Source organism: Drosophila eugracilis, unplaced genomic scaffold, assembly GCF_018153835.1.
Source record: "Drosophila eugracilis isolate 14026-0451.02 unplaced genomic scaffold, ASM1815383v1 contig_2155, whole genome shotgun sequence".
In the NCBI taxonomy this organism is placed as follows: Eukaryota; Metazoa; Arthropoda; class Insecta; order Diptera; family Drosophilidae; genus Drosophila; species Drosophila eugracilis.
The window spans coordinates 1,822,141-1,836,385 of record NW_024573039.1 but is presented as its reverse complement, the minus strand read 5'-3'; the positions used below and the strand labels follow the sequence as shown (position 1 = coordinate 1,836,385).

General features: G+C 45.9%; 5 protein-coding genes across 8 annotated transcripts; 3 read left to right on the top strand and 2 right to left on the bottom strand.

Moving 5' to 3' along the window:
* The first annotated feature begins 76 nt into the window (after positions 1 to 76).
* Positions 77 to 3,677, top strand: LOC108105094 (AP-1 complex subunit beta-1). Its single transcript, XM_017211528.2, has 3 exons — positions 77 to 166; positions 424 to 1,873; positions 1,934 to 3,677. Exons 2-3 carry the CDS (start codon positions 449 to 451, stop codon positions 3,272 to 3,274), a joined length of 2,766 nt encoding a protein of 921 aa, XP_017067017.1. The 5' UTR covers positions 77 to 166; positions 424 to 448; the 3' UTR covers positions 3,275 to 3,677.
* An 893-nt stretch (positions 3,678 to 4,570) lies between these two features.
* Positions 4,571 to 9,650, top strand: LOC108105029 (transmembrane protein 198). The gene is made up of 5 exons (XM_017211426.2): positions 4,571 to 5,050; positions 5,943 to 6,308; positions 6,379 to 6,543; positions 6,625 to 6,966; positions 7,032 to 9,650. The coding sequence occupies exons 1-5, from the start codon at positions 4,964 to 4,966 to the stop codon at positions 7,215 to 7,217; spliced, it is 1,146 nt and encodes a 381-aa protein (XP_017066915.1). The 5' UTR covers positions 4,571 to 4,963; the 3' UTR covers positions 7,218 to 9,650.
* Positions 9,651 to 9,849: 199 nt separating this feature from the next.
* Positions 9,850 to 13,542, bottom strand: LOC108105036 (cytochrome c oxidase subunit 6B1). Of its 2 annotated transcripts, none has more exons than XM_017211434.2 (2): positions 13,430 to 13,542; positions 9,850 to 10,320 (listed from the first exon to the last, which is right to left on the bottom strand). In XM_017211434.2, exon 2 carries the CDS (start codon positions 10,290 to 10,292, stop codon positions 10,059 to 10,061), a length of 234 nt encoding a protein of 77 aa, XP_017066923.1. In that variant the 5' UTR covers positions 10,293 to 10,320; positions 13,430 to 13,542; the 3' UTR covers positions 9,850 to 10,058. The 2 variants fall into 2 exon arrangements, with proteins under 2 accessions (XP_017066923.1, XP_017066924.1); XM_017211435.2 differs by having other exon boundaries at positions 9,850 to 10,317; positions 13,430 to 13,538.
* LOC108105030 (arginine/serine-rich protein 1) lies at positions 10,333 to 12,874 on the bottom strand. 3 transcript variants are annotated; one of them, XM_017211429.2, is made up of 2 exons: positions 12,263 to 12,874; positions 10,333 to 12,200 (listed from the first exon to the last, which is right to left on the bottom strand). In XM_017211429.2, exon 2 carries the CDS (start codon positions 12,175 to 12,177, stop codon positions 11,065 to 11,067), a length of 1,113 nt encoding a protein of 370 aa, XP_017066918.1. In that variant the 5' UTR covers positions 12,178 to 12,200; positions 12,263 to 12,874; the 3' UTR covers positions 10,333 to 11,064. The 3 variants fall into 3 exon arrangements, with proteins under 3 accessions (XP_017066918.1, XP_017066917.1, XP_017066916.1); XM_017211428.2 differs by having other exon boundaries at positions 10,333 to 12,213; positions 12,700 to 12,874; XM_017211427.2 differs by having other exon boundaries at positions 12,700 to 12,874.
* A 37-nt stretch (positions 13,543 to 13,579) lies between the features above and the next one.
* Positions 13,580 to 14,245, top strand: LOC108105033 (ribonuclease P protein subunit p20). Its single transcript, XM_017211432.2, has 2 exons — positions 13,580 to 13,829; positions 13,895 to 14,245. Exons 1-2 carry the CDS (start codon positions 13,677 to 13,679, stop codon positions 14,243 to 14,245), a joined length of 504 nt encoding a protein of 167 aa, XP_017066921.1. The 5' UTR covers positions 13,580 to 13,676.

Sequence of the window (14,245 nt, the reverse complement as noted above, 5' to 3'; positions counted from 1 at the left end):
TATTGTGCTGCTCGCAGTATTTTATGGATTGCAAAAAATACCAAATGATGTAGTATATATTTTTGCTCTCCGGTCGAGTCACTCCCTGGCAAACGGTCGCACTAATTACGCAGAGAAAAAAAAAGCTAACAATTTTTTCTGTGCCCGAAAACTAATAATTTAAAAGGTAATCAAAGGAGAGCTCTGTTAGAAGAGGTCTCTGTAAGACATATTTACCGTATCCCAGCTGATGACCCATTTACCGTAATCCGTTTCGAGTAATTTCCCAATTCAGCCCTCTTTTGAGACGTGTTCAAGCTGCGATAGGGGCGAATGTGTTGGTATTCGGGTGATTCCGCCCACAAAAGGGGATGTGGAGGGGCCGTGCAATCAATAATCGCACTTCTCAAGCCGGAAACTCATTTTCGCTCTTCTAAATTTTAGTTCGCAGCGAGGAGCAGCAGCCACGATGACCGATTCCAAGTACTTCACCACCACCAAGAAGGGCGAGATCTTCGAGCTGAAGTCGGAGCTGAACAATGACAAGAAGGAGAAGAAGAAGGAGGCGGTGAAGAAGGTTATCGCTAGCATGACCGTGGGTAAGGATGTCTCCGCCCTCTTTCCCGATGTGGTCAACTGCATGCAGACTGACAACCTGGAGCTGAAGAAATTGGTCTACCTCTACCTGATGAACTACGCCAAGTCACAGCCAGACATGGCCATCATGGCGGTGAACACGTTCGTAAAGGACTGCGAGGATTCGAATCCATTAATTCGGGCGTTGGCCGTGCGCACCATGGGCTGCATCAGGGTGGACAAAATTACCGAGTACCTATGCGAGCCGCTGCGGAAATGCCTCAAGGACGAGGATCCGTATGTGCGCAAAACAGCCGCCGTGTGCGTGGCCAAGCTGTACGACATCTCGGCTACAATGGTGGAGGATCAAGGCTTCTTGGATCAACTGAAGGATCTACTGTCTGACTCGAATCCCATGGTGGTGGCAAACGCCGTGGCAGCGCTTAGCGAGATCAACGAAGCTAGCCAGTCTGGCCAGCCGCTCGTGGAAATGAATTCGGTGACCATTAACAAGCTACTGACGGCCCTGAACGAATGCACGGAATGGGGACAGGTCTTCATTCTGGACTCACTGGCCAACTACAGCCCGAAGGATGAGCGCGAGGCGCAGTCCATCTGCGAGCGAATCACACCTCGTCTGGCCCACGCCAATGCCGCCGTTGTTCTAAGTGCCGTTAAGGTGCTGATGAAGCTTCTCGAAATGCTGTCTAGCGACAGCGACTTCTGCGCCACACTCACTAAAAAGCTGGCTCCCCCACTGGTCACGCTGCTCTCTTCGGAGCCGGAGGTTCAGTATGTGGCGCTGCGTAACATCAACCTAATTGTTCAGAAGCGGCCGGACATCCTTAAGCACGAAATGAAAGTATTCTTTGTCAAGTACAATGATCCCATTTACGTCAAACTGGAGAAGCTGGACATCATGATCCGCCTGGCCAACCAAAGCAACATCGCTCAGGTGCTCAGCGAGCTAAAGGAGTATGCCACCGAGGTGGATGTAGACTTTGTCCGTAAGGCGGTGCGTGCCATCGGACGATGCGCTATCAAGGTTGAGCCTTCGGCAGAACGTTGCGTCTCTACGCTTCTGGATCTTATCCAGACTAAGGTCAACTACGTGGTGCAGGAGGCCATCGTTGTTATCAAGGATATCTTCCGCAAGTACCCCAATAAGTATGAGAGCATTATCAGCACGCTCTGTGAGAACCTAGACACCCTGGACGAACCGGAGGCACGCGCATCTATGGTTTGGATCATTGGCGAGTACGCGGAGCGCATTGACAACGCCGACGAGCTGCTCGATAGCTTCCTTGAAGGTTTCCAGGTGAGTCTCAACTGCATTTGACTACATTATCAGAAGTCTAAATTTCTTTTTTGTTTCCAGGATGAGAACGCACAGGTGCAATTGCAGCTCCTCACTGCCGTTGTCAAGTTGTTCCTCAAGCGTCCATCTGACACCCAGGAGCTAGTGCAGCATGTACTCTCGCTGGCTACCCAAGATTCGGACAACCCTGATCTGCGTGACCGTGGCTTCATATACTGGCGTCTCCTGTCCACAGATCCAGCCGCTGCTAAGGAGGTAGTGCTGGCCGACAAACCACTTATCTCAGAAGAGACAGATCTTTTGGAGCCAACGCTGCTGGACGAGCTCATCTGCCACATTAGCTCGCTGGCTAGCGTGTACCACAAGCCCCCAACTGCCTTCGTGGAGGGTCGCGGGGCGGGAGTGCGCAAGTCGCTGCCCAACCGTGCTGCCGGAGCTGGAGCTGGTGGTGAACAACCCGAAAGCGGAGCCGGATCAGAGGCCATGGTCATTCCCAACCAGGAATCACTTATTGGCGATCTTCTCTCCATGGATATCAACGCACCTGCAATGCCATCCGCTCCGGCGGCCACCAGCAATGTTGACCTTCTGGGTGGCGGCCTAGATATCCTTCTTGGTGGCCCACCTGCAGAAGCGGCTCCCGGTGGAGCATCCAGCCTACTAGGCGACATTTTCGGTCTGGGCGGTGCCTCGTTATCAGTCGGCGTGCAAATCCCCAAGGTCACATGGCTGCCAGCAGAAAAAGGCAAAGGTCTGGAGATACAGGGTACCTTCTCGCGACGAAATGGCGAGGTGTTTATGGACATGACCCTTACCAACAAGGCTATGCAACCAATGACCAACTTCGCCATTCAACTGAATAAGAACAGCTTTGGTCTGGTGCCTTCCTCACCCATGCAGGCTGCTCCCCTTCCACCCAACCAGTCCATCGAGGTGAGCATGGCGCTGGGCACCAACGGACCCATTCAGCGTATGGAGCCGCTCAACAACTTGCAAGTGGCTGTCAAGAATAACATCGACATATTCTACTTCGCCTGTCTGGTGCACGGCAATGTGCTGTTCGCCGAAGACGGTCAGCTAGACAAGCGCGTATTCCTCAACACCTGGAAGGAGATCCCTGCCGCCAATGAACTGCAGTACAGCCTAAGCGGTGTCATTGGCACCACTGACGGTATCGCCTCCAAGATGACCACCAACAATATCTTCACCATTGCCAAGCGCAATGTTGAGGGCCAGGACATGCTCTATCAGTCACTCAAGCTAACCAACAGCATTTGGGTGCTTCTGGAGCTTAAACTGCAGCCAGGTAACCCTGATGCCACACTCAGCCTCAAATCACGGTCCGTGGAGGTGGCCAACATAATCTTTGCCGCCTACGAGGCCATCATCCGTTCCCCATAAGCGTTCCACGGAGATCGTCGGATGGTTGACGAGGAGCACAAAGCAATCGGAGCGATCAATTTATGAGGGAACCAAGTTGGATGTTCTCTGCGGATGTTGAAGATTAGCTCAACAATAAGTTGTAATTTACGTATTATTATTATATATTGTGTATTGGCGACTTAGCCACTTACATACATTATTTATGCATAATGCACACATATAAACCAATCAAGTTTGTCGAGAGAACTGTTAATTGTTAATCGGAGCTGCATGTCCTCAATGTACTGTAACGTATGACCGTGGTGTAAGCTGCGCGTAAGCTAACGTTGCGTAATCGCATTCCAAAACTCTGTAATCCCATATGCACGGCATCTATGTATATGTTCGTGTTCTAGTAAAATGTATGACATAACACACTAAAGATTTCAGACATTGTTTTTTTAATGGTAGATCGACAGAAGGACATTTTAGCATCAACTAAAACCAACCGATCTTTAGCAGTACAAAGTTTTATTTTTAGAAATCCAGAAATTCTTAGTTGGATTTGTAAGATCAAATAGGTATTATCAAAGAAATGTTATTTAAATTTTCAAAGTCATTAAGTAAATTAGGATTCAAAGATCTTCTCAAGCATTAAAGACAGGAAAGTTTTATCTAGAATTCGGTAAACTTATTTAAAAATTCAATTAATTCAAGATAAGAAAACGCTTTCCCGCGCTGATCAAATTTTTCCAATCCTCAGCCACACCCACTTTTGCCCCCGTGAAATAAGCATTTTTATAGCAAGCACATTTGGAAAGATAGAGATTTTTAACCTAAATAGGAATCCCTTGCTTTTAGAGTTCCTATGCAAACACCAAAAGCTATTTTAGGTACCAAAGTAACAAACCCTACTTTGTAATCTTTTAAGGTTTTCATTACAAACCGCAAAAACAACTGAAAAACGAAAGCTTTTTGGTTCACCTATTAAAGGACAGTTATTTGTTTCGTGTAGCTGGATTATTTTTAACATAAACTGTACTGTAGAGATATGCAAAGAACTTTCTCGATTTATGATAATATGGGGTTTGCCCAAAAACATCCTATATCTATTGACTAGCTTATAAATTAAGTGTATAATTTGTGTGGTATACCTGGTCAGGGTTGCGAAGGTGGGTCGCCGCGGCACTTCGGCTTATGGAGCTTTTAGAGCTTTTAACTGCGCCTTTCGGGGGTTGTTTTGATTCCATTGTAACCCACAAGAGCATAAGAGAGGACAGGCGCCCCATCGCCAACGCCGTTGTGTAGCCATCCCTGTCTTGGCCGCAGGACGAATTCACTGTTTTCCTGTTGTACCACAAGCTATTCTGGCTTGGCCCCGATTGTAACAAAACCAGTTCCCACGTCGCAGTGCGAAAATGTGTACAAATACTGCAATATACCCGCAGTAAATTGGCCGCAGGATCGGGTATATATTTATGTTGTGTGCGAAAGGTTTTCTGACACAACATCCAGGTGCTCCGCCCTATTTTAAGTTGTTTGGTGGCGAAAGGGAGGTACAACCATGCCCGTAATGCCAGTTAGTGCAGGAATGTGGATCCGTTTTGTGTCAGTAAAGTAAAAAAAATTAAACGAATCAGATTGGTAAAACAGGATACTCCTGTCCTGTTGGCAATAAAAAACAAACAACAGATTCGATCCTAGTTTCATAGCCAAGTGTCCGCCGGAATGAGGGTGGCGGCGGATATGGTGTACGACTACGGCAGCGAGGACTCAATGGGCACCACCCACCTGGACTGGCCGTTCCTCATCAAGGTTCGTAGCCCCTCATCCCTCATCTTCCTTCCCCTCCCCTTGCCGCACTCACACGACATATTTGCACGCTTTTTAGGTTAAGTCGAGACAATATGCAAAGTGTCGAGTATAATGTGTATAAGTGGGGGTTTGTGTGTCAATAGCTTTGTCACTGCGAGAACGAAAATGAAGCTTAATCTGTGCTCCTGCCATGTTGCCAGTGCAAAGGCTTTAAGTGTCCTTATAATTGAATTTTAAAAACACAACTCCTCCTGATGTAAACAAGCCAGAGCTTAGGGTTTTCTCATAACATTGTTAGGTATGGATGTTTCGTATATTTTCAAACATTGAAATATACATATCAACTTTTAATCAGCCTTAGTATAACGAAAATTCAATCAGTTTCTCACTCCATTTAAAAGATATGGCACCGTCTTTTCTATAAAACCAACTACAAAGTTTTTATTTCAAGGAAATTTGTAATAAGTTAATATACTATAATTTGGTTGAAAAATGTTTAAAAAATGTTCCAAATACTTAGTAAAATTTATGAAAATCTAATTTATAAAAAGGAGAGAGAAAAGGACGTTATTGGTCAGAACAAAGATTGATAGATACAATGGGATTCCATAGCCTTCTTATGAGATTAAAATAATTATAGGTGATGATCCCCACACAAGCTTTTTAAAAAGTTTATGTGTCTTTCCTAAGTGGCTAAATTATGTGATTAAAGTAGTCACTTAACTCGTCAGTGACCAGAAATTAGCAGAAATGAGCAAAGGCAAGTGGCGCCATCGTCGCGGCCCCTTGATAAGTGTGCCGTGTCCTTGGTCGCATTACGGTGACCCAATCTCAGCTTGCCCTACACCGCGTGACGACATCCTTTGATAACCCATCTGACCTCCTCCCGCAGGGCATTTTGGAGGGCCAGACCTGCACACCAACTGCCCCGGAACCGTTGGCCGCCATTCTGTGGGCCATCTTTGCTGTCTTCGGCATCGTATATGCTTTATTAGGTTACCGATGCCTCCGCGCCGTGGGCTTTCTCAGCGGGTTGATGGTGGGGGCCAATGGCATCTTTATACTGCAAGACTTCCAGATCACCTTTCTGGGCAAGCCGGCGGACTCGGCGCTGGCCATTGTGGCCGGACTGCTGGGCGCGGTTCTTGGCTCCACATATCCGGTGGCCTCAGTACTAATTAGTGCCTTTGCCGGTGCCCTGCTCTCTGGCGCCGCAATGGCAGTGTGCGTGGCCACTTTTCCAGATAATGAGTTCGGGGTAAGTTACTCCTTTGGGTCTACCTTTCCTAGGTTGACCATTTAGCTAACTATCCCTTCCTATCTTGTAGTACCGCGAGATCTATGTGGCCGTAGTGGGCGGCGCTGTCATTTGCTCGGTACTGACCTTATGCTGTGTCAAATACGTGACTATACTGACATCCAGTATTGTGGGCACTGCCATGATCCTCAGCGCCATTGACTTCTTTATGCACGGCCTGGAGACCATCAACTGGGTGAGTATAAGGGTAATGGGAAAGTTTAAATCAGAAAGTTTTTCAGCAGTATTAAGTATTACCCTTAAATATTCTCCACAGATAATCGGCATGCGGCCACATCCTTCGCCACCACCCTGCTATGGAGGCCTCCTTATCGCCGCCTGGCCCGTTACCATCGTCCTTAGCATAATGGTACAGTGCTTCATAACAGCCTGGCGTGTGGATCATCGCAAACGGGTCTATATGCGACACCACAATCACCCTGGTCACGCCCACGGTGCCCACCTGCCGCACAGCCAGCAGCAGGCGGGACCAGGCCACGCTCTTGCCCCCGTCCGACGATCCCAGTCCCGTACTCGAGAGACACGCGAGGAGGCCAGGCAGCGCAAGTTCCGTTATCTTTACCAGGTTCGCACGGCACGCGGCGACATCATATCACAGGTGAGTAAATGCAAAGAAATCGGAAGGTGGTACCCGAATTATCTTATGGAAATCCCCTCTTTCAGAACTTTGTTTCGGCCCTGCAGAAACGCATCCAGTTGAGCGGCACGGAGACACCCTCAGAGCGATCAATCAAGAGTAGCTCGAACGAGCGAAACACATTCCGAAGCGACCGCACGCATTTCACCACCATCCATGATCCGGATTCGGAGCTCTGCGATAAGATTGAGATCGTCCGTGACATTGGATAACAAACAAGCAATAGCTACATGTAACTATACCCGTAAGGGGGCTACGGGCTGCGGTACTTGGTCGTGGATGGGATATGGGTCGGGGGTTAAAGCTGGATAAGCCAGAGTATAGGAAAAAGGATCAAGGACTCTAAAGAGTTCTACGAAGAGAGACGAGGGTGGACGGATGACTCAAACAAGTACGGTTGCATGTAGACTTTGTAGATGAGGCACAAAGTGCCAGACACACCGGAAACGGAAACGGATAGACAGAGTGGAAGATCATTGGAAGCTTTAAATATCAGAGGATATACGGATCTGGAGCTGGTTTCTCGCACATTGGAGAACTTTCAAGAGATCAGCGGGACAAGTAATAGTTTAGGATTAATTGAATCGTGCACAGCTAGAATCTAAGACAGACCGGATTGCCCAGTGACGATGGCAAGTCCCTTTTGTTCTCTTCACTTATTCGAATGTTACTAACGATACAAATACTTACTATGTATGATGATAACAGGGAGAAAGAGTCGTATATAAGCGAGGGCTACTTACATATAAGTTGACATCTGCGATGATGAGTGATGAATGATTTATTGTGGATCATGGTTACTTCGTATTCCTGTAACTCAAACTATACCTAACCAAGTACTTGTAACGCTTCACCCACTTCGAATATAGCCAGGCAACCGCAATTAACTAATCAGTTCATATCTGTGTTATAATTATACGATTCAAGGGTGAACCACGGATACAAGTGGATCATGCTCATGAATAGAGCGTTGATATTTCGTTCCATTAAAACTATCTAGTGAATAGGTCTAAGAATTGTGTTGTAAACTCTCTACAATTTCCCCCAGCCCTATCAAGACAGGCAAGAAAATATGAAACAATACAATACCTATTAAGTACAATAAACGAAGGGAAGTGAGGGAAATGTTTATGACCTATACTCAATTTAGTACGACTGCCGACAGTCCGGACAAATGCATTTGAATTATATTATAATATAAACCTGTACAGTTGGAACGGAACCATAGCCACTTAGAGTTAGACCTAGCGTTAGCAAGTCGATAAGCCAAAGCTAAAGCCATTTAATTGTCGATATATGTAACTCACAATCGCTGCAAGGGAAGGGAATTTAAGGTCCGACCAAGTCAAAATTCAGCATTGAACACCCCTTAACTATCCGCTCGATAAGCCGTCTTAGCATTATCCATAAGATTAACGTTCAAAAAAAAATATATATATATTATAAGATTATTAGATCCATGCAAACAGCGGTACAAACTCTAAAAATTCACGCGATAAATGCTAGCCGAGACATATGTACCAAGTTAAGTGATATAAAACAATTTTTAATTGTCTAGTTAAAGGGCCTAAACTCAATATTTGCTAAATATAAATCTAAACATCTTCAAGATATTATGTTCTAAAAGGTCTTGGCGGTCTTCCATAGTTTTTTTTTTTTTTTAATAATTTTTTTAGTACATGATTGATTTTATCCCGCAAATTAGCTTAAGCTCATTAACTGGACATTTACAAAGAAATAAATAAAAATAAGTAAATAAAAACCGAACAGAAAGAAAGTTCGCCAAACCTTGAAGGATTGGACATTGCCAGGCAGAAACTTCCATATCGAATCGGTTGGTTTCCAAATCACAGATATATAACTCAAGTTTCTTGTTATGTTGATTAGCACTTAGTTTTTAGGAATTGCTGCCGTCCGCAATTGTTGATTTAAATACTATCCAAACAAACTGAAAAATTACAACAGAAACCTCACACATTTTTGGGAATTTTTCAAATTGAGTATAAACATTCAATGAGTTCAAAAGTTCTTTGCTTTTTAAATCACCTAAAAAATGATTAAAATGCAAAAGTAACTCGAAATATATTTCCAATTCAAGATATAAAACCCCATAGTTTGTGACTGTTTCATGTGGTTTGACTCTATAATTTACTATCAGTTGTTAATTCTGTTCCTCTTGCGGTTTTAATGTTCAACAGCAATGTCCAATCGGGGGATAATACCATAGGATATATAGTATGTTGTACATTTAAGTTTGGAAAATAAGAGAGATTTTTGTAAGGCAAGACACTTAATTCCATATAATGAAAAAAGATAATAACTGCAAACTAAAGTAGTGGAAATCATAAAACAAGTTGCACATACATTAATAACTGTATACATTAAAAATAAAATCCAAATAAAAAATATATAAGAATTAAAAGGCCAAAACCAATTAAATACAGTGCAATGCCAGCTTTGGTTATTGCTTTGGTGGAAATATTTATAGAGAAAGGTCTCAAGGTCTTAACCAATTAAAGTCCAAAGCGAAATCAAGGCTTGGAAAGTATATACTGTCAATAAAAACAAAACATCTTGTAATAACCAAAAAGAGAAAACTTATTAAATAAACGATGCAGGCCAAACATTCGTGTTGTTCTTTAAATCGAAAAGGAAGTCTAAGCTACATTCTGATTTTTGTAATTTCTTTATGGGATTTGGTGCCTCCAAACCAAATGAGCAAGCCATGACGTCTTCGTGTCTAATATTTTATTAAGTAATAACACATCGGAATACAGTTGCGTGTGGATCTGTTTCGAATTCCTTTTCGGCCAGCAACAAGATCAAGAAGAAACAAACGATCGATTCAGAATTCAGATAATTGAACATTTGTGTATTTGTATTTGTATCTACGATGATCTGTATTCATCGCTGGGGAAAGCACAAACATGAACTAGTCTCTGTTGCAATTGCCGGATTCTGGTTGCCACGCTCCTCTATGTCCGTCCGCCCATCGATCGTGTCCTGTGTGTTTTGGTTTTTTGGGAGTTGGGATGCGATGCGATGGCCAATATTTAGATACGGCCAGGGAATGTACCGCTCTCGCGCTGGTCATCCCATTTCTCCACCCAGGCGTTAGGGCACATCGACTTGTACACCTTCTGGAAATAGTTGCAGGGCGCAAAGTCCTCGCCGCGCTTCTTCTGGCAGCGGTGGAAGTCGATGTACGACTGGTAGCAGTAGCGGGTCACGTTCTGGTTAGGGAACCGTGGATCGAAGGGTGCAGTCTCCAGCTTATAGGCGGACATGTTGCTGCTGTCTGACGATTTGTCGCTGCTTTTGTTTTTGGACATGAAAAATTGCATATAGACTTTAGTTGGGAAAGGAAAATAAAAAGAAACAAACGAAACCGAAGGGAAGGCGAAAAATATCGATCGAAACGTAACCAAAATCGTAAACCAAGGCATTGACATAGACAGAGAGAGAGATAGAGATGGATAGTTATATAGTCGTAATGGAAAAGAAAGAGATGGGTGAATTAGGATTGCATGAGGTGAAGTACATAATCAAATGAGAATGGAAACGATACGTAAAATACAATTTCAGTGCATAAACGGGAAGGAAGAAATAGATATATAAATCACAAAGGTTAGTTTTTCAGATTCGTGGCTGCTTAATGAGCGGTATATATCATATTTTATATAGAGAGACACATCTCTTATGGATCATGTATGTAAAACTTTATCTTACTATCTAACTATTATTATTTTATTATGTGTATATCAATGCTGCAGCTAGTTCCTTGGCCCTTGTGAAAAAAAAATACAAATTACACAGCTAGCGCTTGCAGCTTAAAAGCCCTTCACTATTACTATAAACTATGTATCTGTGCTCGCTTATACTCGTGTACAAAATCTTCTGGAGGTTGGGGTACTGGGAAATCGCAGTGTTTTTCGAGTGTTTGGAAAAACGCTTTTGATCGAATCAAAATCGAATATGTAGCTGGGGGGGGAGTTCACGTTTGCTGCTCTGACTGCGTTCAAGTTCATGTTTCTATGAGAAGCGGGATTGTTATTGCGACTACTTGACCAACGGACGCTTGCCGTTATCCGTATCGCAGGCGTTGCTCTTGTACTTGTTGACCTCGGCCAGATACAATGACCAGAAGTCCTTTGGGTCCACGTCACTCTCATTGGTCGTCTTCACCTTGGCCACTACGCCAGTCTTTAGGACTTTTCCTCCACGACGTCGTCCCACGAAAGAAGGAGGCGGCGCTAGTTTTCCGGCAGCAGCAGCGGCTATATAGGGAGCAGCTGAGCTGCTGGCGGCTCCTACGGCAATGGCCGGCAATGCGGGAACTGCGGAGGCCTCAGCAGAGGCCAAATGCTGCTGGTGCAGGAGATCCTCCATTGCTGGCTGCTGCATCTGGAGGCTGCTCACTTGCTGCTTCTGTCCCTCCTGCATCTTTTTGAACAGCTCCATGAACGAGCCGTCGTTAGCGAAGACGGGATGCGAAGGTGGTTCCGGCTTCGGTGGAGGGTACACCTTACCCTCTCTGGCTAGTGCTTCTCGTAGCTTTTGCTCCATCTCCCGGTGGATACGTTCCTTGTCGAAAGGCTCGTCGGTGTCCAAATTGTAGTAGGCACCCACGGAAGCGGTGACATTGCTCTTGCTGGCCAACTGGACCTGATCCGTGGCAGCGGCAGCCGCAGCGGCTGCCTTCTGTACGGCGGTTAGCTCTGACCTGCCGGCGGATGATGAATGGTGGCCCCTTCGTTGGCTGCTGCTGGATCCGGATATAGGGCCAGGGACAGAAGGTGATTCTGAGCGGCGGTAGTGATTTGAACGTTTTGAGTAGTCACGGTCACGATCCCTGGAACGGTCTCGGGATCGATCCCTGGAGCGGTCTCTTGAGCGATCTCTGGACCGATCTCTGGAGTCGCGGTCCCTGTGGTAACGAGAGGACTTTTGCCGCTGATGGTCCTGGCGACGGCGACGTTGGCTAGAACGCTCATTGGAGCGGCTGCGACTACGGGAACGCGAACGGCTTCGACTGTAGCGGCTGCGCTCCCGCCTTGAAGATCCGCCGGACCCACGCTCGTTGTAGCCGCGCTTATAATCGCGTCCACCACGTCGCTGCTGATGCCGGTCCTCATGATCCTGCTGATAGTAGGGCAGGCGGGCCGCCGACATGTTGATGCGGATGTAGTGATGATCTGCAATTCGAAACTATGCCGCGTTAAATCGAGCAGTTGGCAGAGGCGCGTTTACGAAATACCTATACACAATATCTGTATGCTTTCTGTATTCAGTTATCTTTTTTTGATCTGCTGTTCGGTTCTTTTCTGTTCGGTTTGGCGCTTGTCAGAATCGAAAATCAAAAATCGAGAATCTAACGTAATCTTGCGCTAACTTGACTTGCCTAGCACTGGCTCCTTGACCTGACCGAATCGAATCGAATGATTTAGATTTTGGGGGTCGGATTTAGGAGCCAGAGCTTGAATCAAGTGGGTGGGCTACAAGAAATGCTTGAGGAACATGGTTTGTTCACAGCGCATACGTGACTCTTATGCAATTTGGATACTTTGACTTTGACTTGGTTTTGTACTTGTACTTGGATTTGGATGGATTGATTTGATTTGATTTGATTTGATTGCTTTGTTTGGTTCTTGGCTTGAAGATTTCTTTTTGATAAAATGAGAAATGGTAATTTACTTGTTTGCGATGTCCGCTGCGATGTGGTTGTGGTTGTAGTGTTGCTCCAACGCTGTGGCTACGTTACGTTATCATCCGTGGTCGTTGTTGTTGCTGTTGCTGTTGATGTTGAGGAGGTGTCCTTCCGTGTGGCTTAGATCGAATCAGTTCGATTCGGTTTGCTTGTTTTTCTTGCGTTTAGTGCTTAACTCTGATTGCGACTCTGAAACGTATCGGATTTTCGGATTCGCCTGCATGGAAAAATGACTTGAACGCATGAATACAAAACGTTACTCGAACCAGGTCGCGCGGTGCAGGGGGTTTGTCTTTCTGGCTACAATAGTGGTTATATTATGGGGACTGTTTCTCTTTCTTATTTCTTTCCACCCCCTTTATGCGGGCGGTGACTTATGTAACCCTGGGGGATACGGATCCAGACTCAGATCCAGATTGGGTCAACTTACGGATAATGATGCAGACGACGGAGTCCGTCCCCCACCCCTCACAACTCACCCCAGCAATAATTACTACCCCGAGAGCACCAGCGAGTTATGTAACTTGTACTTTTTTCTTTCCTGCTGCCCGAGGAATTCGCCAGCGGAAGTGTGTTAGTGCGCTAGTGTCTATGTGTGTGCGTGTTACGAGTTGCGAAGGTACGATTTTTGGCCAAGTACTTTCTTTTTCTTTGGGTGGCATCGATCGGTGCCTTGGCTTACGGTCTGGTGTACGTGATAAGGTGCGAAAAACATACCTTTGTTGTTCCGAGAGTACGACGAAAAATTTTCAACTGCCGAGAATCTCACGAGCGCCTGGCGATAGAAATAGCGATGGCTGAACGGTGCTATCGACAGCTGTCAGAATGACAGCTAGGGCTAGGTTGCCAGATCTCCAGCAGCCAGTGTTTGCCAGCGCTCGTTTCGGAATCTAGTCGCAAGTCCGAAACTGTGACACGCGCAGATGAAAAACACAGGTCGCCATCTCCTTTGACGCCGCTGTTGATGATGGGAAGCAATCCTCCCGAGCACGGGACCAAGCCGAGATCCACCAGACACCACAGACAACAGAATCATCGAGTGGTGCGCAAACAGCCACCGCGTCCTATTGCCAGCGACCGCCACAATATCTACATTACCAGCAAGACAGACTTCAAGGCAAATAGAAGATAATATTTAGAGTATTCCGGAAAATCCCTAATGTTACCTTGTTATCTTAACAGGCCCAGCAACGGCGCTGCGAGGAGCTGCTTAACTCTGGTGCCCGCGAGATCTTCCTGCATTGCATGGGCTTCTCGGTCACCCGAGGCCTCAATCTCGCCCTGCGCCTCGTCCAGAATTCAGACGGTGCCCTTAGCTACGCAATTAACACCTCCACCGTTCAGCTGGTGGACGAACTTCATCCGCTTTGCGATGCTGAGGACGTAACCTTCCGCCAGCGCAACAACTCGGCCCTGCACATCAAGATCTTTAATCGCAGCCTTTTCGACATCGTCGTGCCGCAGCCATCGCAATCGCAAACGCAACCACAATCCCAGGGAGGGTTCCGGGGAAAGCCAAAGGCCAGACAGTAG